This window comes from Stegodyphus dumicola, chromosome 5 (genome assembly GCF_044657685.1).
Source record: "Stegodyphus dumicola isolate Sdum_Otavi_A_Nest chromosome 5, ASM4465768v1".
Lineage (NCBI taxonomy): Eukaryota > Metazoa > Arthropoda > Arachnida > Araneae > Eresidae > Stegodyphus > Stegodyphus dumicola.
The window spans coordinates 203,030,541-203,053,203 of record NC_140772.1 but is presented as its reverse complement, the minus strand read 5'-3'; the positions used below and the strand labels follow the sequence as shown (position 1 = coordinate 203,053,203).

General features: G+C 31.7%; 1 protein-coding gene across 3 annotated transcripts in view; it reads left to right on the top strand.

Annotated features, from left to right (window-relative positions):
• trx (histone lysine N-methyltransferase trithorax) overlaps positions 1 to 22,663 on the top strand; it is a 215,579-nt gene that overhangs the window by 23,069 nt on the left and 169,847 nt on the right. For 2 of the 3 annotated variants that reach the window (XR_015041387.1, XM_085817559.1), the window contains exons 5-8: positions 959 to 1,456; positions 15,714 to 15,950; positions 17,785 to 18,184; positions 21,500 to 21,547. Coding sequence is in view for 2 of the 3 variants with exons in the window: in XM_085817559.1 (XP_085673685.1) it covers positions 959 to 1,456; positions 15,714 to 15,950; positions 17,785 to 18,184; positions 21,500 to 21,547 (1,183 nt within the window). In the remaining variant the exon portion in view is untranslated. The remainder of the gene's footprint in view (positions 1 to 958; positions 1,457 to 15,713; positions 15,951 to 17,784; positions 18,185 to 21,499; positions 21,548 to 22,663) is intronic. The other variant, XM_085817560.1, reaches the window with a different exon arrangement.

Here is a 22,663-nt window from a genome sequence, read left to right as displayed (position 1 = left end):
TTTAACTTTTGGTCAATACTCTTTGTAGTACATACCAGCGGCAAAGTAACAGTCTACGTTCTAACAAGATAGCATTAACTTTTCCTTGCGTCTTCTTTGGCTTTGGACCACTGCTAATGGTAAATCTAATGGTATTGTTAGTCTTAAGGAAATTCAGAAGAAGAATGATAAATTTTGATTCTCTTTCTTGAAATTACTTCAGGACAAAATAACTCTTTTTGTAAAATAACATCTATGTCTTCCTACATGTAACTTTTTCTAAAATGTAAGAAGAGTTGTATTTTCAGTATAGTGTTTGCTTTGGAATGTAATGTTGGTTTCCATTTTGCCAGTATTACTCTGTAGTTAGTATTATGTAGCTGTTTATATAAAACACGAATAAAATAATATTCAGTAATGTTGAAACTTTTTCTTTGTAAGTTATGTTGTTGTATTGTAGAATATTAAAATATGCTCAAGTCGCTGTTAACTGTATCATTTAGTATGTTTTATGTGGAAAGCTAAGCAGGAGTATGTTGAAAGGTGTATTTATTTGTTCTCTTAATTCTTAAATTGCTTCTAAAATGGAATTCCATATCATTTTGTATATTTTTTACTTGGTATTGTTGTGTAAGTTGTACAAGTTTTTGATTATCTCCTAAGTATGTTGATCTACAACATCAGTAAAAGTTATTTTATCTGCATTATTACATATTAAGTCTAATATGTAATAGTAATTTTACTTTAATGTAGCAGATTGATTTTTTTTATCTGTGCGGTATGAAAGTTTTTTTATGCCATAGATTTACTCTCCTATGACATTATGTAAACTTTTACTGAGGTGCTTCTGATCTCACTAAAAGTTGGCTTTGATGTCTTTTTAATTCAAATCTGGTATACTGTCTGATGTCATAGTTTGGAATCGATTGTATTTTTTTGATCTGGTTTTAAATGTATCAAATCTTATCATCGTTTGCAGATAATATTGCATTCCTTCAAGAACCTGTTGTTACATTTACTGACTTGGCAAGATCTGCAGATGATCGCAGTTCAGATATTAAAATGGAAGATGTTTTGCCAGAATCAAGCTCATTTCTGTCGGCTAGTTTTTCGAAACCATGTTCTTTTATAAAATCTGATGATGAGAGCTCTAACTTTTGCATGAGAAGTTCTGGAATGGATGTAAGTTCGTTTACTAAAGGCAGCATAGAAAAGTCGAAACCTGATAGACCAACGCATGTCAATCCTATGACAAGTGTCCACCTTTTTTCGAAAGAAATACCCTCAGCTGTTCATGATATTTCAAGATCTTATTTGGAAATATCCAGCGGTTATAGTCAGGAAGAGTTTCCAAAGAGTGCTGAGAGACATTTTGATAAAGATGCGTCTTCTGTACAAGAAAATATATATTCGCGTACTCAGTCATCTCAGGGTGATATGCCAGAAACATTTAGCCCTGCTAGTGGTTCCTCATTAAGTAAGTTATATGTAATATCTGTTGCTTTGCTTGGCTGATGGTGCATGTTATTTCAAGGTTTTCAGATTTTTTTTTATATGCATGGGAAAAGTTTCAAATATAATATAAATTGAACCGAAAACAAAATAATTTAGCTTAATGATTTTGCTTGAAAAATTAGAATCAAAGTCTAAAATAAGAACACGTAGCTCCTTTGAAGGAATTTGTAAGAAAACATTTATAAGAATGACTGAAAACACTTATAAATATATGTTAAATAATAATTTTTCCCTTTTATTCTTATTTATCCTTGTATGCTTCAGTTTTTATTACACTGTAATGCATATATTTTTGTTAATGTTGTGTCAAATGTAAATGCTTAATTGGTTAATGCAAATTTTTAAAGGTGGTTTCTTTCCTAACTGGTATGTATATGTGATGATATGTATGCTGCAGCTCTTTTCACCCTTTTCTGATTCTATGCTTTTTAATTCAAATTAATTTTTGTTAAATATTTGTTGATGTGCTTATATTTAACCGATTTGTTACCATTTAAAATTATTGTATTTGCTTATTGTTGTGTTGCTGTAATGTAAACATAAGTTGATACCTAAAAAATTATGCTGCATTATTATTATGCTGCATACTTAGTGACAGGAAGGAGTATTTGAAATTTGTATCCCATGAAATATTTTGGACTTTTTTGAACTTGATGTTCTCTATTTTATGTTTAATTTGTATTCGTTTTTGCATGAAATCTTAAAATAAAACAAAAGTAAAGTAACATGAGTATTTTGTTGCTGTCCAGTGATCTGGTAAGAAAGGATGAAATGCAACTTCTGAGTTGATTTAATACTTAATGTTTTTTTTTTTATTTTATTTTTTTTAAATCTGAATAAATAATAGTGTGCAATTTCCATAATTAATACATGGTTTCACTTTACTCATTCGTTTCATGTTTGGCCTTTTATTAAATTAAATTTTAATATTTTCACTTTTTATATTTGCTGTCAAAAGATTTTTTTTTAGTGTGAACCAAGGTCTTGGTTGGAATGTGCCTAGTTAAGTTTTATTGTATATTAACATCCAGTTTGAGCACTGTTGCAATTTCTTTCTTCTTTTCTTTTTATTTTAGAAACCTCTGCCAGACATTTACATGTGGTACTGAGGTTCAGTATTTAATATTTTAACCCATTTAATAACATATTGTGTTTACAATATTTTTTCTGTTTGTATAAGACTGGATTATCTGCTTTCCTGAACACTTAACTCTTTGCTATGCTCCGTAATGTAGTTGAACCATAGAATTAAACCATAGAACCATAGAATCTAGAAGAAATCTGAATAATCACATAATTTTTTTCTACCAGTTTTTCCTTTTATCAAGAAACACTCGTGTTCATGAAGAAGAGATTCTTTCTGGAATGGGTTTATTCTTTGCTGTTTGATTCATTTTTGCCTTTGAATAATATATATTAGATTCTCATTGGCAACACCATTTCAAAGAAGGTCAGAAGACAAGACAATGTCAACTATAACGAATACTTTTGAATTAAAGTTTGTGCATTCTTTTATTCTGTAAATTTATGTTTTTCCTTGCATTCAGCGGGAAATTTGAAAAGTGGTTTGAGTTTTTTGGAAGATTGATCAGGGATGATGAGTGAAAATGCACAGCTAAAATAATAACTACTAAGTAATTAAAAATTAAATAAAAGATAATAAAATATATTACTTTAAATGAAAAATATTTATATAACTTAAACAAAAATACTTTGTTAAAAATTTAAAAAAAAAAAAAAAAAAAAAAAAAAAAATTGTGGTGAGAAAGTTAATAGTTGTCTTCAACTCAAAAAAATTTTGACAAAATTCATTAGTATGTCATCTTATAATGTGTATAAATATAATGCATTTAATGTGGAGAACATTCGATAATTAAGTAACTGAATTGTGTTCACAATTAAATAATTGAAAATTCCTCCTTGCCTATATCTGCATTAAAAAGGTATGCAATGCTGTGAGTATTGGTTTATCAAGACAACAAAGCAGAAGATTTAAATTATTTTTCATTATAAAATTGTAACTTGAGGTAACCATTTGCTACATAAGTGTTTGTATATGAGGCCTTAAATGTTGAAATATTTCGGAGATTTATACTTAAATGAAGTCATGAAATTTTAATATTAATTTTTAAGTCCCAATTTTGGTTGTGTTATATGCAGAACTTCATTGAAACTAGTCTTTGAATGTATATTAATGAAATATATTCGGCACATATGTAAGAATCAAAGAATGAACACTTGTTAATTTATGAATTTTATTTGACCAAAGTATTTGTTTTAAAAATGTTCCCTTTTTGGGGGGGGGATCATTGACAAAAATTTATTTATATTCAGTTAACGCTTTATTTGATGCTTGCTTGTCAAGGGTTTGCAAGGGTCTTGTGTTTGTTTCAAATAGGCAACATGTTTGTATTCACCATGGATAATATATTTTTTCCCACAATTCCAGCTTTTCTGAGAACAAGGCAACATCTGAAATTCTTCTGCCAGTATCTTTTTCCTTACCTTGAAGCTGGAAGTTAAGGATATTTTAACTTTTCAGTAATGTCTGCGAATCATGCAGCCAAACCGGATCTTCTAGTTCCTGGAAGAATTCGCCCTGTTCTTTCAAAAATTCTTTTAAGGCATGGAGCAACTCTTGAAAACATGCCTTTATTCAACTAATGAACTATGAAGCAGTAGATCACCATACTGGCAATCTGGTTCATCAGTCAGTGCTCTGATCAAATATCTCTGAATTGCAAAACTTTGTTCACTGTATTTATGACTTTTTTCATTACATTGTTCGTACTTAAAAAACTTTCCCCACAGTGACTCCATGGTCACTATTGTTATTGTCTTATACAATGGTAATGTAGAAATATTGGAAAGCTGTTGTCTTTACTACAGAAGTTTATGAATCCCTTGAATCCCTTCTCTCTGCCTACCATCGCAGGAGCTCCATCAGTTGCTAAGCCCACAAACTTATTTAAAGGAATACTTTCAGAGTTGATAATATCTGTATCTGCTAAAAATATGTTCTGTAGTACATCCTGTTAATGGTATAATCTGTACCAGCTCCTCTCGTATTTCGAAATTGTCAAAATCCATTTTTGCAAAAATGCCCAACTGTGAACTGTATCAACTATACCAATCAATTTGTCAAGTTGCAGAGAAAAATAGCTGCAGAAATCAAAATTAATTTTACTTTGTGAGGTAACGTCAGAACTCGTCCCTTCTCATTACTTACTGTATTTGCAGAAAGCTGTACAGATTTAATAGCAAGCATTATCTAAGTTTTATTCTTGAAACTACCAAATAATGCATCTGCAGCTTTAAAAATGCAGTTTTGATTATTTCACTGTCTTCGTATGGTTTCTTATTCTGTGCAGTAATATTTGGAATAAGTTGCTCCTTTATTCTTTTTTAATGGTTTTAGATTGTTTAGAAGTTGGTAGTTGAGCATTTAGATTTTAGCTGTCTTACCTTTTCTTTCCTTAGAGCAAAATTCAGTGAGAAATCCTTTTAAAACCCTGCTTGAACGGTTTTGAGTAAAGTTCCCTTTTCTTTCCGACTGATACACTTCCATAGCACAGTAAACACACATATTTGTCCTGTACCGTGGGTAGAGAAATAATCGGTTATACCCATTCTGAATGAAAGTGATAAGTTTTTTGCTTTTTGCTTAAACACACCATCATTAGAACAGACTTAGCTTATTACCAATGTGTGCATCAAACTATCTAACTTAGCAAATTTCTGGTATACACACAAAAAATATAACATGTACAGCCTCACACGTATACTGTTAACTATGACATGAGGCTGACAGTGGCAGTTGCATGGGCTAAACAAGCAGTTGTTGTCTTCAGCATCAGCTCAGTGGAGGCATCAATATTAGCCAACCGGAACATTAAAGCAATCTACAGAAAATGTCCCTGCAAGCTACTAGTGGTTTGTGATTGGCGATTTGGCAGTGACTATTCTAAATTGTAAAAATTTTACCATGTAAGATTTTGTTGCTGCTTCACTAAATTCTAAAAAAAAATTGGGCACAGGTTGTGAGCATGTCATTTCATATACATTCTCAATGCATGTATTAGTAAAGGAATAAAAGTAAAGGTATCAGTTTCTTCTATACATTCTAGATAAGCACTTTTTTTTTTTTAAAAGAATAAGAGGCCTTTAGTTAAATCCAGGAATTATAACATGATGAGTAAAGCTAAGGACGAAATTGATTACCAGGGTTTGTAGCGGTCCTCATAAGTGCTTATAAGTCCTTATATTTGAAAATAAAATCTAAAGGCCCTTATAGGTGCTTACTTTTTCTTTAAAGTCCTTATTTTTTTTTTTGCTTTTAGTGCTTTTTTTTAAATGAACGCGCAATTTTTCCCCGTACCAAAGCCGAAACTAAATAAACAACTTTTCTTCCTAATATGGAATGTCAGATGGTGAATCATACTCCCGGAAATAGCTTTTCCCCCCTTTCTCTGCATTAACATAACCTTTGGTGTGCGCAGAGAGTACAGACAGGTGCCCGTCGTTGGTCAAAGAATTGCGAAAGCAGCAGAAAATTCTGGTACATTCGGCATTCTTTTCCCCCCCACCCAAATACTACACACGTTTGAATTTCTATCAAGATCTTAATAGTTTGGATTTTCGTTCCGCTTGGTCAGTTCATATTTGTGTTTATTATGATCGTTATGCTTATATTATGAGTATATGTATGAATGTTTATAATAACATAGTTGCAGTAACTGCTGAAGTATAGTAGACTTCCAAAAATGGTTGTGTTTTAACACAGATTAGCTTTCTAAGGAATAATATTCGGAATGGCTTAAATAAAGGGAAAATAATCAAATAGTCAAAATAATTTCATTTTTTTGGCCAATACATTATACAGTACGAAGGTTGTGGGGTTCTCCCCTTTCTCCGCAAAATCTCGAATATTGAAACTATTACAGTTCGCTGCAAAACAAGCAACGGACTTTTTTTTTGGTCACTTTCCAATCTGGATTGAATAGGACTAAAAGTTCTTCGAACCCAAGCGAAGAATGATTCTATTCCGGAAATTTAATGCAGTCTGTTGAAAATTAGAATGAAAAACACCCCAGATTGGTTATTCTCTTTCTTTTCCTTTATTTAGTTCTTTATTCTCCCAATACCGGCAGCTATTGATTCCGACTGCGTAATATCATGTAGGGAAGAATTATGGCGCACATACTGCGCAATAACGTTTGCGATATTTTGTACAGGTAATTAATTTTGATGTTCGGTCCACGATTTGTTTATGAACGCTTAAAAGAGTTTTACTGTGCTTGCTAAGCAGAATATTTTTCTGTTCCATTGGTTTGTTTTTATATGATGCACATATCGAAATGTCAGAAGGATTTATTTAGCGGAAAAATCTAAAGAACGGCTACAGTCTATCCCCCTTCTCCATTCCTCTTTTTCAAGTTACGCTCGACTGTCTGAATATTCGCCAATTTTCAAGTATGAGGGTAGTTAAGCTTTTACTGGTAAAGGATGACTGCATGAAGCAAATTTCTGTCTTCTGATTTCAGAAATGTTCCTCTTTTTCACTTAAATTACTTTGCTTGCAGTATCTGTTAAGGAAAAACTGATATACGATGAAAATTTAGAAAATGTTCAGAATTTAGATTTAAATTAGTTAAATATCAATATGAGTGAAAAATAAATTGTATTTATTATTAAGTTCCAAGCGAATATAATAAATGTGCCTTATTATTATTATTTATTTCGTCTATTCTGAACTGAAATTTCATCGTTAAATTTTGTAATATAGTTTAGTTCTGCATAGTTTTTTTTTTCTCTCGCATTGTAAACTAGTTTTGTAAATTGAACTGTTATTTAAAATTTTTAAAAAAAGTATGTAATTGTTTTCCATGGCTGAGTAATGCTCATTCTCTCTTAATAAATAATGAATTTCTCATATTTTAAATTACAAGTCTTATTTTTCTTTTATTCAGTTGTGTCTAATGTAATTAGACAGGTGCTTATTTTTTTTCTTAAAATGTGCTTGAAAAGTGCTTATAGGTGCTTATTTTTTTAACTAAAATGTGGCTATGAACCCTGATTACATAAAGAGAAAGAAAATTGTTCTTCAAAGATATATTGTTGAAAAATTAACAAGTTATGAGATGAAGCAAAGGCTGGTGGGACATTGATTATGCTATGCTAAAAAAAGGAAATTGTTATAAATTAACAAAAAAGATACATCAACATTTTGTTGTGTGTTGTTGCTTTTACTGTATAATTATTCTAACACGGTTTTAAAATCAATATCATACATTGTATGTGTTATATCCTATGCTATATGTATTTTATCTGTTATTTTAAACTGTAAAATGTTCTTAGATTGTATTTTTAATAGGGCTTTGTTTTAATGAATACTTGATAAAAAAATAGTGACCATGTTAAATTTATAACAACTAATCAGGTGTGTTTGTGGTCCAAATATAGCCAGAATTGTGGATTTTTTACTTTTTCAGATCCAGAATTTCTGGATGTGATATGAAATGTAGACTCTGCTTTTCTTCATTTAGTTTTAGATCATTCAGAGATTATAAAAATGTTAATTTTTAGCTATGTAAAGTTCAAACTTCTTCAGTGGGAGATCATACTTATTGTATGAGCAAACCTGACTTTGCTTAGATAAAAAGTATATCTTATACAGGAAAGTTATTTTTGCTGTTTGTGTTGTACAGAAACAAAAAACTAATAACATGAGGCTTTGGCTGAATTATTCGTTCTAAAAGAAGATGGAAAACAGAAATACCCAGTGATTACCAGAAATACCAGCAAAACTTATTAAATCTGTTTCAACTTGCTTTAGGTCAGAAAACTCCTGTTGGTAGAGATGCTGGGGAAAATTTATTTATCAGTTTCTTGTCTGCAGTATTTGTTAATATGCATACATCAGGTTATAATCTAATACTGAAAAAAAGGCCATTGCCTACTTCAAAATGTCTTTTAGATTAACTAAACTTTCAGTTGGTTAAAAAAGAATGTGTATATATATATATATATATATATATATATATGAAAGACAATCGCTAAAAAATTTTTAACAATAGACCTTTAAATTTTTTATTTGAAATGTAATTCCCTTCACATCCGCACTGACATATCGTTTCCCCCCCTGCAGTAGTCCACATTCTGAAAACACTTGCGCAGTCCCTATCCAGAATTCAATTAAAGAACTCTCAGGCAAATACTTCAGCAGCATTGTGCACAGTGTTTTTTGCCATTTGCTCTTGTTCCCTGTCTTTAATAACCCATGTGTCTTCATTTTTTCCCACTCCTCCATTGTTCAAAAATGTAATTGCATACACAAGATTGTGGTGCATAATTACACCCATTACCATGTGTAAAGAAAAAATAGGTGTGTATTCATATATGTATTTCACAATAATCCAAGTTATTGAAATTATGTCAGATTTGTACTGTATGGTAATTTTTAGGATTTTGAAATGGAATTGCAGTCATCCCTGAAGGGCAATGTTAAGGTGGGTTATTAGCCTTTCATTAATCACAGATGCCTATTGCTTACTGTAGGCATCAGATACAACACAAATATATAAAAATTAATGTAAAACGTTTTTCCTTATAACTAGTGACACTTAAAATAATAATATAAAACAACTTATCACACAACACAAATATATAAAAATTAATGTAAAACGTTATTCCTTATAGCTAGTGACAATTAAAATAATAATATAAAACAACTTATCACCTCGTGTACTTCAGCAGCTTATTGGAATCTTTCAGTATATTAATTGGTATACAACACTAGCAACTGTATGTGGAGCTATGACACTAACTAGGTTGGAAGACAAAGCATAACTAACTTTCAACATTTACCAACCGTGCCAACATAAGGGATTTAGGTTTGTTCTGATCAGCTGGTCTGTCTCTTTCTCTCTAAGCAAACAACAGCAGTGACAACAGCCAGGCTTCTGTTATAAATCATGCTGCTTATGATTTTGCTTCTCATTTTAACCTATGCTGCTTGCCACTCTGCTATTTACTAAACCTCTGGACTGATAATGATGAAACAAGGCATAAGAGAAGTAATCGATATAATGTTAACTGTTAGTAAAATATAAATAAAATAAATACATGATGAAACAAGGCATAAGAGAAGTAATCGATATAATGTTAACTGTTAGTAAAATATAAATAAAATCTTCAGGAAATTTTGTACTTTAATGCCAACTGCTTCTAAGTTGATTTTATTCTCGGATTTGTTTTATAGTTATATTTCTTAATAATGTATTCTACTTACAAATCTTTTATTCTTAGAAATGTTCAATAAAAGTGAAGTTTGGGAATAGATAATTGCTTGAATTTATTCAATTACCATTTCCTGATAGGTCCTAAAATTTTTTATTGATGATTCGTAACCCGTTCAGTACGGGCGTGTTATATGTGCATTAGCAGCGAACATTATCTCACGGCCAGGTGTGTCGTATTTGAATCACCATTTAATTCACTTTATGGCCGGGTGTACCACATTTGACGTTTTAGATAGAACGTTTAATGGTAAAACGAAAGCACTATCTTACTGTAGAAGATACACAGATGCTAAATGAGACAAATTTGCTGATATTCTATTCCTGTGACATTTGCAGTGTTGGCATTTGCGTACACCCACGTTTCAAAGAATATCATACTCTTTTTTGAAATATTGCTTCCTTTTCATTGTTTGCACATTGAATTTTTATGAAAGACTGCTTTAATATTTTTAAATTTTAATTATGTGTTGTGTTAAATAAAATCTGCGATTGTTTGGATATTTTTCCATATACAGTACACTCTCGATTATCTGCGGAATTGGGTGGCGCAGCCGCCGCGGATAATCCGAAAAAAGCTAAAAACGGGTATAGCAAAAGAGAAAACAGTCACTACAACTTTGAAAAATCGTTTTATGTACAATAAAACGTAAAATAAACAGCAGGAAATGTTTAAATAATGCTTAATATTTTAGTATATTACTCAAAACTAACTTAAAATGCATTTTGTTAATCAAAACAGAAAAGTGCTTTGTACTTACGAGAGGCATCAAGGATACACTGAAAAATTAATACATATGTACTGTTTTAATACTGTAATGTATTATGTAATTACAAAAGCATAACAGTAAAACTGGTATTTTTTGAAGAAATCAGTTATTTGTGTTTGCTTCTTGCCTTGGAAGCATTTTCTCTTGATCCGAGATTGCATTTTTCGTAGCATAAATTTCTCGGCCAACTCCGCAATGTCTTGTTCTTCCAAATAGCTCAGCAGTCCGTCGACTTGTTGCAAAGCCGCTTCGTGAGTCTTCCGCATCTGCACGGTGGGCTCTTCTTCGACTTCACATTGCTGCTCTTCATTCTTGGTCTCTCCCCTTGCTTTCTTCACAATTTCGTCGTCTGTCAAGCGCTCGAAGCCAGGTTCGTTGATGTCACACTCCAACCACTCGTTAATGTTTTCAGCATCAACGTTTTCACGACCCGGAACTGTTTTCACCATATCTACAAGAGTTGCCGTGGGCGTGTCTATATCTTCATTCTCTTCTTCACAACTCAAAAACTCAAAGGGGTTAGGTTGTTGTTGGCTTCAACATTAGGCATGAGGTTTCTCCATGATTTTATCAGGGTTGACAGTTTCACTGAGTCCCATGCAGATGCAATATTGTAGATGCTGTCCAAGATTGTGTAGTGTTTCCAAAACTCTTTTAGATCATAATCTTCTTCAATTTTGGTCATTAGCAGCTTGGTTCGGTATGTTCTCTTCATTGTTGCAATGACTCCTTGGTCCCTGGGCCGTATTAGTGCAGTAACGTTTGGGGGGAGAAACTTTGCAAAAATTTGTCCGTCAGAAGACTTTAGTACGCTTGTTGCTGGGTGAGAAGGTGCGTTGTCGATCAGTAGCACAGGTTTTTCGATTTAAGATGTTTACGCACTTGAAGAACAAAGATTTTTTCGAACCATTCTTGAAAAATATTTCGGTTCATCCATCCTTTTTTTTTTTTTTTTTTTGGTTAAAGTAATCAACGGGCAAATTTTCTATCCTTGTGCCTTTGAAAGATCTCTGTTTTTTTTACTTTCCAATAACAACTAAACAACAAGTCTAAGTTTATGTCCACCGGTAGTGTTACTGCAAGACATGATACTGATCCTTTCCTTGCTGCTTTTATGACCCGCCACTTTACTTTCACTTTCAAATGCTAAAATGCGAGTGGGAAGACATTTCCACAAAAGTCCTGATTTGTCGGCATTGTAAATTTGTTCAAAAGATAGCTCTTTTAAACCAAATTCTTCAAATTCATGGTGGAAATCATCGGCTGCTTGTTGGTCACCACTAAGTTTCTCCCCATGAAGTCCAATTTCTCGAATTCCATGTTGCTGCTTAAAACGAGTCAACCAGCCAGAAGACGCATCAAAATTTCCTTTCAGGCCTAACAACTCAAAAAAGTTGTTTGCCTTCACCACAATGATAGACCATTTACAGGAATATCCTCTTTTTGAACTTGAGCTGACCACTCTGTCAATGCCGTGTCTAGCTCATCAAAAGTAGAACCCTTCATAGTTTTTCGTGTTTTCATTGCGGAAGCACTGTCCGACATTGATGCAAAGTTCACCAGTTTGTCTTTTTCCTTTAGAATGTCACGCACTGGTGTTTCTGGGATTCCGTAATCCAATTCCATCTGCAGTCTTGTAGCGCCATTTGCTACTTTGGAAACTAATTTCTAGTTTTTGCGCAATCGTCAACACAACCTTCTTTCGTTTTCCTGACATTTAAAATCGGTAACGAAAAACACAAAACCAAAAAGCACAAGCACTGAACACAATAAAGATAAGAAATTAACTCCAACCGGTTCGCAAACACTATTAGGCTTAAACTAACAATGGCGAGTGGGAGGAAGTGAACGTGTCAGTAAGATCCGAGATTCCGATGGAATGGGCAGTGCCCATTCCATCGAAATCTCAATTATTCAAGACGAGAGAGGGCGATGGAATGGGCACTGCAAGGGTGAGTAAGAAATCACTTACTCATCAGAGGGGAATGTTCCGAGAAGACCTGGGATATTTTTGCCATAAATAAGCACAATGTTAGCAAATTTAACGTTTCGCTCAGTTTTGTGAACATTTTTATTTTCTTTGCTTTACTCTTGTAAAAGAAAAACTTTGTGCGGCAAGTGCAGATAATCCGCTCCATGGATAATCAGGAGTTTACTGTATATTTAATTGTGAGATAAAGGGAAAATTATATTATTCTAAAATGAGTATTTTATAAAATTTTTAAGGAAAATATAACAATAAAGGTTTAAAATTAATTCTGACAACTACTTGAATGTTGTTCTCGTAATGTACCAAAAATTGGAACAATTAAATGACAAATTTAATTTATACAAGTTTTTTTTGAAAGTTAGGCTTAGCAGCGCAAATTGCCCGTCCCCACAAGACGACGTATCTGGTTAACTCACCGTCCCAAGAGAATGCTTCGGTAACAGAGGTGTACGTCGTGAACGGGTTAAAAATATTTAATTTCCATGTGCAGAAATGTGTACAAATCCTGTTAAATGAGACAGTGCAGAATAAAAAAGGTCAACTGTTATGAAATTTTCAGTTGCAGGCATATATCTCAATATATCATTTTATTAGAAAAAATCCATTTATTTCCTCAATATGTAAGTTCTTTCAAATGCACTGTAAGAGAAAATTTTAGTTTAGTTTTTATTAATCATCTTCTAGTGATCAGTAAAGAGAAAAATATAAAGCGTATTTATTATTCATCATACTGGATTTCCTATATTTTGAAATATAAAGAAAAACAATTAAATTTCCCAGAAATAGCATCTAATACAGTCAAAAGTCGTTAATTCGGACACCCATAATCTGGAATGATCTGTAATCTGGACCTCAAAGCTACAAACTTTCTGCACATGTGTCGCGTTGACACATGCGCATAGGCATTTACGCGTGCGCGTAAGACCTTTAAGGCTGCGAATATGCGTGTGCGCAAGCGCATAATACGTTTACGCATGTGCGTTTAATGTATAACGAATGGTATAAGCTAAGCTAAAATTATCTAATTCAGTTAATGTTGCAGATTGCGTTGTTCTTTAATCTTCGAATTGATCAGGCTTATTATTTTTTGCAGACTGTTTGAGCAATTTTATAAAAGTAAGCTTGAACTTTCGATTATGTCAAATAGAATTTCCAATATATATTTACTAATATGTAAAGGATCTACAAAGCGAAGGTATGTTTTGAAATCCGAAATCTGTTTATCAATTTCACGCTGCTCTGCGGCAGGAGAGGGGAAACGCTGCGGCGTGCAATGAATTGGAAGTTGAGCTGTGAGCGCTATCCTTATCTTCAGAGCAGATGTTTTTATTTTATTTGGCTTAAAATTTCTTACTAAAGGTAGTATTTCATCTCGATGTACTCCGTCTTTGATATGATTTAAATCCAAGTTCCTCGTCATTATAATACGCTTCCGATAGTGAAGAAAGTGACAGAGGTTATTGAAAACGATAAAATTTTGATTGACAAATTAGTCAGTGTTCTCGACACAGCAATTATAGGACTTGAACAGCAGAACTTTGTAGCTAAACAAGAAATTATGTCTGTTTAATAGAATTAAAGTATTATCACATGAAATGAAGCAATTTAAACAACTTATATTGAAAGAAATGTTTAATAAAGTAAACAAATAAATATTAAGCTTTTTCTTTTTGTAAATTTTGATACTCTTTAGATCATAATTGTTCTTTATTTCATAAATTACGGTTTCATATTTTTAATTTTGTAATTTCTGCATGCCATCTTTCCAGATTTAAATTGATGATCTATAATCCCGAAAAATCGATAATCCGGGATCGCCGAAGTCCCGAGGAGTCCGGATTACCGACTTTTGACTGTATTTAAGTTTTAACAATCCATTACAAATTTTAGTTTAACTCGTAAATCGTGAATAGTGAATGAAATAAGTGAAAGTTGAGTAAATACACGAGAAAGAGAAGGGGTAAATGTTATAACATCTTAGAACAGCTTATCTATTGTGATGTCATGCTCAGGTTTTTTTAACTATCTAGAAGGTGTTGCCACTGAGTTGTTTGGTTGCATGTTGCTATGATTCGATTGGTTGTAGTTGTTATGAACACTTGCTGCATTGAACTTTTTAACATATTTATTAATAATCTATATAAAGGGTAGTAAACATTAGTAACAGTACAAAAGACTATCAACATAAATTAACAGTCATACAAATGCACCAAATAGTATAAGTTAACCATTCCGCTTTTAAAGGTAAGTGTAGTTATTTATCATGTATAGTCCAAACACATATTTTTTCCTAGCAGTAAGTGTTTTAAACTTCTTTCTAATCCTCTGTGTATTTAATGTGTGTGATACACGGGGCAGACTGAAGTAGTCATGCCCATTTACCTTTTATGTTGTATTTTAAATTCCCTGATTTGTTATAGTGAAGACATGTGAGAGGAATTGCTGAATGATGATTAATAATCCCATTGAAATCAAGAATGTTTCTGTGACAGATATACTGCAGGCCATTGTGTTTGTCTGAAACTAGTTGTGGAATTACAGCTGTTGTAATATCACTTAGAAATATTACCTGGGAGCGTATTGTTTTTGTAATGTCAGAACACATTGGTTTACGCTTGCTAACAGCATGATAATTTGGAATTGTCTTTAGATTGCACAACTTAATATGGTGAACACATGCTTTTTATCTCCATTGAGTTTAAATAACCGAGGTTCTTGTAGCCTGAGTTATTTCAAAGACCAAACATCCAAATGATGAGTGTGGCAAGCAAAAATTTTTGAATTCTTCCACTTGCTTTTCTCCTATTAATTGATATATTATTTCTTGGATGTCTTAAGAATTCTTGTTATCACTAGCCTGCATTCATCCATCCTAAGCTATATTTTTTCCTGTGGGCTTATTTCTTAATTTGGGTTGCTTTGTGATGTATGTGTGTATGTTTTGTGAATATATTGTGTATTTGTGAATATATTATGAATAGTGTATCATTTGTGCTCAGCCTCAAGAGCTATGATTATTCATATCAGTTTTATAAAAACTTAGATTATAAAATATTTGTTTCTGTATATAAAAGAATAGTTTAGACATAGTACAAAAAGTTTTCATGGAAATTTAGGAATCAAAAACTTACCTAATAATTTTATGAACACTTTGAATTTCAGTTGAAAATACAGACGTAATTGCTCCAGCTAGTGAAGAAGCAAAATCCAGAGGACCTAGAATTAAACATGTATGTAGAAGAGCTGCTATTGTGCTTGGTTTACCTCGAGCAACATTTTCTGAACCTAGTGAACCTAAAGATTCTTTCAACTTAAGTGCTTTACCTGAAGATGAGAAGCAGAAAATACTTGAAACAGTGCCCCAGGATGATAAGCCAAAAACACCTGAGGCAAAAATTGGTAATTATTAATTTTTTCAGTTAGCTTTCTCCCTTTTCACTTCCCTGTACTAAGTAAAGGAAGTTTCGTAATCACGAAAAATTCTGGGTATCACATTGCAACGGAAATATCCATTATGACTGCTATTGAATGCAATTTAATGATGTTTTGACATGAAATCTTGATTAAGGATAGAATAAAGGACATTATACAGCGTAACATAAAACATTTATATGCTTCTATACCAGTGTTTCTGCATGTACTGATGCTTGAGGTGTTCCTACATTATATTAATCTGTAATTATTCTGGACCGCCATTGCTGCAATAAATAACATTACTTGGTTTCATGGTTTCTTTATTCCCTTAGTCATGCATGTTCTTAACGTGTTTCATCACGATTCACTGCTTTTTCTAGGTGTGTCAAATTTTTTCTTACAAGAGTGAATTTTGTTTTATATATTATGAATTTTTAAATTGCAGAATTAATTATGTCTTAACTTCCGGAACAGAATTCCATTCTTACTTTAATTATAAACTGCTAATTTTAATTCTGAATGTAGTAGTTGAAAAAAATTTAAATATTATAAATACATTGGTGCTTCGTCTTTTAAAAATATGTTTTTGTTGCATAAATACTAAGAATTGTAATTCTCTATATACAGTTTTATCAATTAATTGATTGTTCTTTAGTTTTCTGATTGATCCAGTGTATGAACATGTAAAGTTACAAATATGCTTTCCATTTGAAAATTGTGATGCTTTGTCACAGATTTCTATATTGGATTGCATATTTTGAGGTAGTTATCAGGATTTTTCCATTTTGAATGTGATACACTTTATTGTTAACCAACAACAACAAAAAATAACATGTATTAAAAAACAAAAACGGTCCAAATTTTAGTTTTAAAGTACTTTTTTAAGTGTAGTCTGTTTTTAATTTTTAGTCCAAAGGGCAAGACCCTAGAAGGGCTATTAATTGCAAAACACTATTTTGCGTTGATTTACTTTTCAAAGTGTTGCCACGAAATATTATCGCCATGTATTATATTTAAAGAAACTAAGTAATGAAGAATCTGCATGAATGTTTCTCGCATTTTGAAGAAACAATGGTACCTAGAGCCATCGAATTTTGAATAACGTATTCCAACTGAACATAGGCACTTGGAAGCCCGAATTTTGAATTAGTTTTATTATCTATTTAAAGTTTTGTGAAACTTAACTAATTTTTGATTAACAAACTCAAGGATTTCAAAGCGAGCTGTGAGAACACTGTACGGGGGGGGGGGGGGGGGGAGGGATTTATCACCAACGTACGAGACTGTGTATTGGAAATTCTTAAGATATGCTGTTTTTAAATAATTTGTGATATTGCTGTTGAATTGAATTTTATGTGTTTTATGTTCTAGGAACATGATATTCAATCAATAAAGGTAACACGCAAGATGTTTAAAAAATTCCCTTTTGGGCATAATATAAAATCTGAAAGCTTTCAGATTTTTTCCTAATTATTTTTATTAATATTAATCAGTTTAAAATTTCTTAGTTTATCCAAATTTATTGCTTTGCAGATTTTAGGCTTAGCAGCATCTTCTGCTGTTAAACAGGTTGAATATATTTTTTCATTTTAAAACTTTTGTTACTCTAATGTTACAGTTTCTACAAACTTATACCTCTTTTTATTTTTATTTATTATTTTAAAATTTTTATTTAAATTATTTTAGTGGATATTATATATTTTAATTTTTAACTATTAAAAGTTTTTGTCATACTGCAGTATATATTTAATATCTGGGTGCTTAATATTTAATACAGACTTGTTACTTAGCTCATTCCATCTTTTCTCAATTTTTATAGCTCCTACTGAGAATAAATCAAATTCTTCAAACAAGGCCACCAAGCAAGGGAAGAAAAAAGTTCATAAGGATCTGAAAGTAAAAAATTGTGCACATTTAGGGATATTAAAAAAGTCATCACTTTTAATTCACAAGGAACAAAAAAGAAGAAAATTACTTATGAAAAAATCACTGAAACATTTGCACAAACATTCTTTTAAGAAATCTTTAAAACTTGGGAAGAAAAGTGAATTGAAGAAAACTCTAAAATTCTCTTATAAAAGTGCTGTAAAAACTTCAATGAAACGTTCACCAAAAGTTATTTCTAAACGACCAGCTAAGACTGTGAAATTTCGAAAAGTTCGTTGCAAGCAATGCGAAGGTTGTCTTGCTGAAGACTGTGGAGAGTGTGCATATTGTTTGTAAGTAAAACTAAATTTACTTAAATTTTTGTTTTTTAGCTTTACTGTTTTTTGATGAACTTTTTATCAGATATGTTTCAATTTTGAACTACCCCAAATTTAGGTAACTATTTCTTCTTTAGTGATTTAGAAAATAGGCTTATAAGAAACTTTTTTTTTTAATGTAAAATAATTTTGAACTACCGAATTTCAAAGTAATGGTTTTAAAGTGATTTGATTAGTGGTTCAAGAAATAGTATTAAGTTATTTGTGCGTATAATTTTGTTCTAGAAATAATGGAAGTGTTTAGCCTACTTAAAATTTAGTGAAAAGTTTCTTCACTGAAATATTCTCAAAATTTTAGAGTAAAAATTTTGAAGAAGGATGATAGAAAGATTATGCAAGATGCAGTCATGTTAAACTCATTTCTGAAATGCTGATACTAAAATATGCTTTGACTGAGCCCTTTATTTATCGCTCAGTTTCTGACAAGAACTACATAGTTCACACTCATGATTTATGTGCTTCTGTGATGGCAACAATATACTTGTTATATATTCCGGCATATAATGCGCACTTTTAATGCAAAACATAGGATGGAAAGTTTCACAGGAGCCATATTTACTGCTAAAAGGAAAGGAGTACTAGATCAACTGTATTTCAACTGAAGAAAATGCAATTTACAAAAGCCTTTAATTTTGACTTCAAATGACTACAGAAAGAGAAAATATCTTAACTCCTAATTCCTGGAATTCATTCAAAAAGTGTTTTACAATAGCATTCTTTTGGACATATGCATTGAATACAATCCACCCTTTTTGCTAGAATATTTACTCCCTCAAGCTGTTCCCCTTATCGCTTGTCAGTGTAGTTTACCATTGTTCGAAAGGCTAGGACAAATGTTCGAGTAAGTGACTTGAAAAGAAAATAACATTGCAATTGTATCTTTTAGGTTTCTTCGGGAAGATTTGAGTATGCGTTATACGGTGAATATACCTAAAAATTAAAAAATGTACCTTGAAATTATAGATGTGCGTTATAGGCCGGAAAATATGACCTTGGTCCCTTCAAAATAAATTCATTTAAGAATTGCAACAGGCACTCTGTTTATAAAATTCTTCAATGATTTTACGTCACAAATGATAAAAGTGTGGAGCACTCTTGATAAATTAAAAAAGTTAATGGCTTATTCATATGAGAGTGCAATTCAATTATTGGATTTTGTTAATTAGGTGCCCACACTTTTATTATTCATGATGTAAAATTTTAAATGAATTTTGTAAAGGTAATTTTTTAATATCTTGTTTAAACTGTATAAATTATTTTTCTTCTTTTAGTTCATTAATTATTTAATGTTTTAAATAAAAGCTTATTTTGTAAATCTTTTATTTATTTATTGAACGACTTCTAAGGACCACTTCTGCTTTTGTAAAACTGGAAGAAATTAAAATTTAATAGGCTACTAAATTAAATAATGGAATCATTGTCATATAGGTATTACAAATTATTTGTACTTATAATTAAAAATAGCATTTTAGTGGCATCATCTAAGAAATAAATATCTAACTAAAAGCAGTACATTGTATACTACATCATTACTGCAGAACCCTTCCATAAAAAAGGTGGGAAAGAAATAGCATTTATAAAATAGTAGGAGACTTCTATAGCAATTTCTTTGCAAGTACTTTTTATAGCAAATGATAGGAAATTAATTAATAAATAAAATCAATATTGAAGAAGTCTGAAAAAGTAAGAAATGTAATAATGACGTAATGACATCATAAGCTTGAGACTGTTTCCAAGCAATGCCCAAGAAAGAACTAAAATTTCCCCTTCTGCTTCATACAGTACAAAGTCCATTATGCGAAATGATCTATAATCCAGACCTCAAAGCCACAAACGTTTTTTTGGTAGGCTTTACGCATGCGCGTAATGTGTTTACGCATGGGCGTAGTGCGTTTACGCATGCACATTTAATGTATAACGGACAGTGTTAGGCTAAAATTATCTTTACTGATTCCAAAGCATTTCAGTTAATGTTGCCGATTGCGCTGTTCCTTAATCTTCTAATTTGATCCGGCTTATAATTTTTTGCAGACTGTTAGAGCAATTTTATAAAAATTAAGCTTGAACTTTCGATTATGTCAAAAAGTTTCCAATTTTGGAGCTGCCAAAGGAATTTCAAAGCGAAACCATGTTTCGATGTCCATCAAACAAAATGTGGGATCGCTGCAAAAAAATGGATAAAGGGATATCCGTCTCAAAATTATGTGAGAAGTATGGCACTGGATGACACAAGAAAAAAGAACTTTTTGAATTTTTTGTGGAAGCATCTTAAACAACTTACATGGAAAGAAATGTTTAATAAAGTAAACAAATAAATATTAAGCTTTTTTGTAAATTTTGATACCCTTTAGATCATAATTGCTCTTTATTTCATAAATTATGGCTTCATATTTTTAATTGTATAATTTCTGCATGCCATCTTACCAGATTTAAATTGATGATCTATAATCCGGAATCGACGAAGTCCCGACGAGCCCGGATTATGGAATTTGTACTGTACTGCATTTTTTTTATTGATATAGAAAATACCCAATTAATATCCTTCTATCATTTTTTGTAAAAAAAAAAAAAAAAAAAAAAAAAAAAAGGCAAAATATTAGTTTTATAGTCTGTGAAAATAGTGAAAACTATTACTTTCTAGATGTAGAAATTTTAAAATAATAAATGTCAGATAGTGGGTAAAAATCAAGAAAAAAGTCAAAAATTAGGTTCAAAATGTCATTTAGCAGATTCCCCCCCCCCTTTGTGTCTGATAGTGCAAACAATAAAATTTAAAGAGTTTATTTTCTTGGGGGGGAAGAGGGTATTAGTAAAAATCGTCCTAACTTTAAATTTTAAATCAAGCTTTGAAACAACTGCAAATCTTTAACCATAGTAGTGAACACAGTGAGTAAGTTTTAAATCAAAGCTTATAAAAAAGCAAAGGGGATATTTTATGACAATACTTTTTACCTCGAATTTTGCACCAATCTCTTTTGAGTTATATTAAATTTCATTGAAGATGTAAAAAGTGTATTAAATATTTTCTATTTGTGTATTGCTTTTGTCCAAAAAGTGAGAACTTTTAAAATTTGACTTCATTAAAATAGTTTGAAAAGTATTTCAAGCTTCTTAAGCTGTTTTAGATTTGCAAAAGTAACTCTCACGTTTGTCATAATTATCTAACTTTAAAAAAAATGCTGTATTAATATTTATAGTTTTTCGTAGGCATAATTAATACATTTACTTAATTTTCTAGTGATTTTTTATATTTCTTGTTTCTTATTTTAGGGACAAAAAGAAATTTGGTGGACCTAATCTGATCAAACAAGCATGCATGTAAGTTAATTTTTTTGCTAGCATATGTGTTTTGTATTTGTAAACTTTATTTTAGTAAGCAAACTGAATATTTTTATAATTTATTTTTTAATTATAAAATTTTATAAATTTCATCAGGGTTGCCATGCTACCTGGAAAACCGGGTATTCAAAAATTGACCAAAAAAGTAAGGGAGTTTAAATATTTTAGTTAAAATCTGGAAGAGTCAAGGAATGTCATACGGCAATACCTCAAAAAGTGAGATTTGCGCCAATGTTGGAAGTGATGGCTTTGTTGGCGAATTATGTATAGAATGAGTGTCATTTGGGCGCCTGGCGTAGACTCAATTTTCGCAGTTCCAATCCGATTGTCTTTTAGAAAGTCAAAGCAAGTTTCCGCCAAGTTTGGTTTCCAGTAACCTCAAGAATCCTAAGACTCGCATGTGCAGGTTATGTTGAACTAAAGAAAATACCTTCCCATTCTTGTATACAACAAAATCGGTTTAATCCTAATATACATTTCCATGGAGGCTAGAATAGCCCCCATGTACTTTGTTCGAATGTAAGAATGTCTACATAAAGAAAGGTAGGTTTCAGAGACATAATGTAAATCAGTTTGCTAGAGTGCTGTTAGAAAGCAGAGGGAAAAAGTCACCAAGGGAATTGGCGATGGAACCTGACGGTGAGAATTTCCCCCTTCAGGATGTGTACTGGGTTTGGGAAGCATGTGTTAAGAAGAAACGTTCTTTGACTTTCGCAATAAATTATACTCGGATTTTCGTATTTTTTTTTGTTTTTTTTTGCTCAAAATAGCTAATCTATTAATTAATTTATTCGCGCAAAAAATATTTCCTTTTCCTTTAAAGTTTAAGGAAATTTTTAATAATATTCATTTTATAGAATCTTGATAAACTTGACCTTCGAACTTCGCGAGCTTCGGCGACAGGTGGAACTTTAATGGTGGCAACTATTTATTTACAAGGAATACAAAAGTGATTCATGTCACCATGTTTTACAGTCCTTCAATATAGTCGTCAGCATTGTGTAGAACCCGTTTCCAACGATGTGGAAGTCACAGAATACCTGTAGCAGCACCTGTTTTGTTGATAGTTTTAATGGACCGGTCTACTGCCGCAAG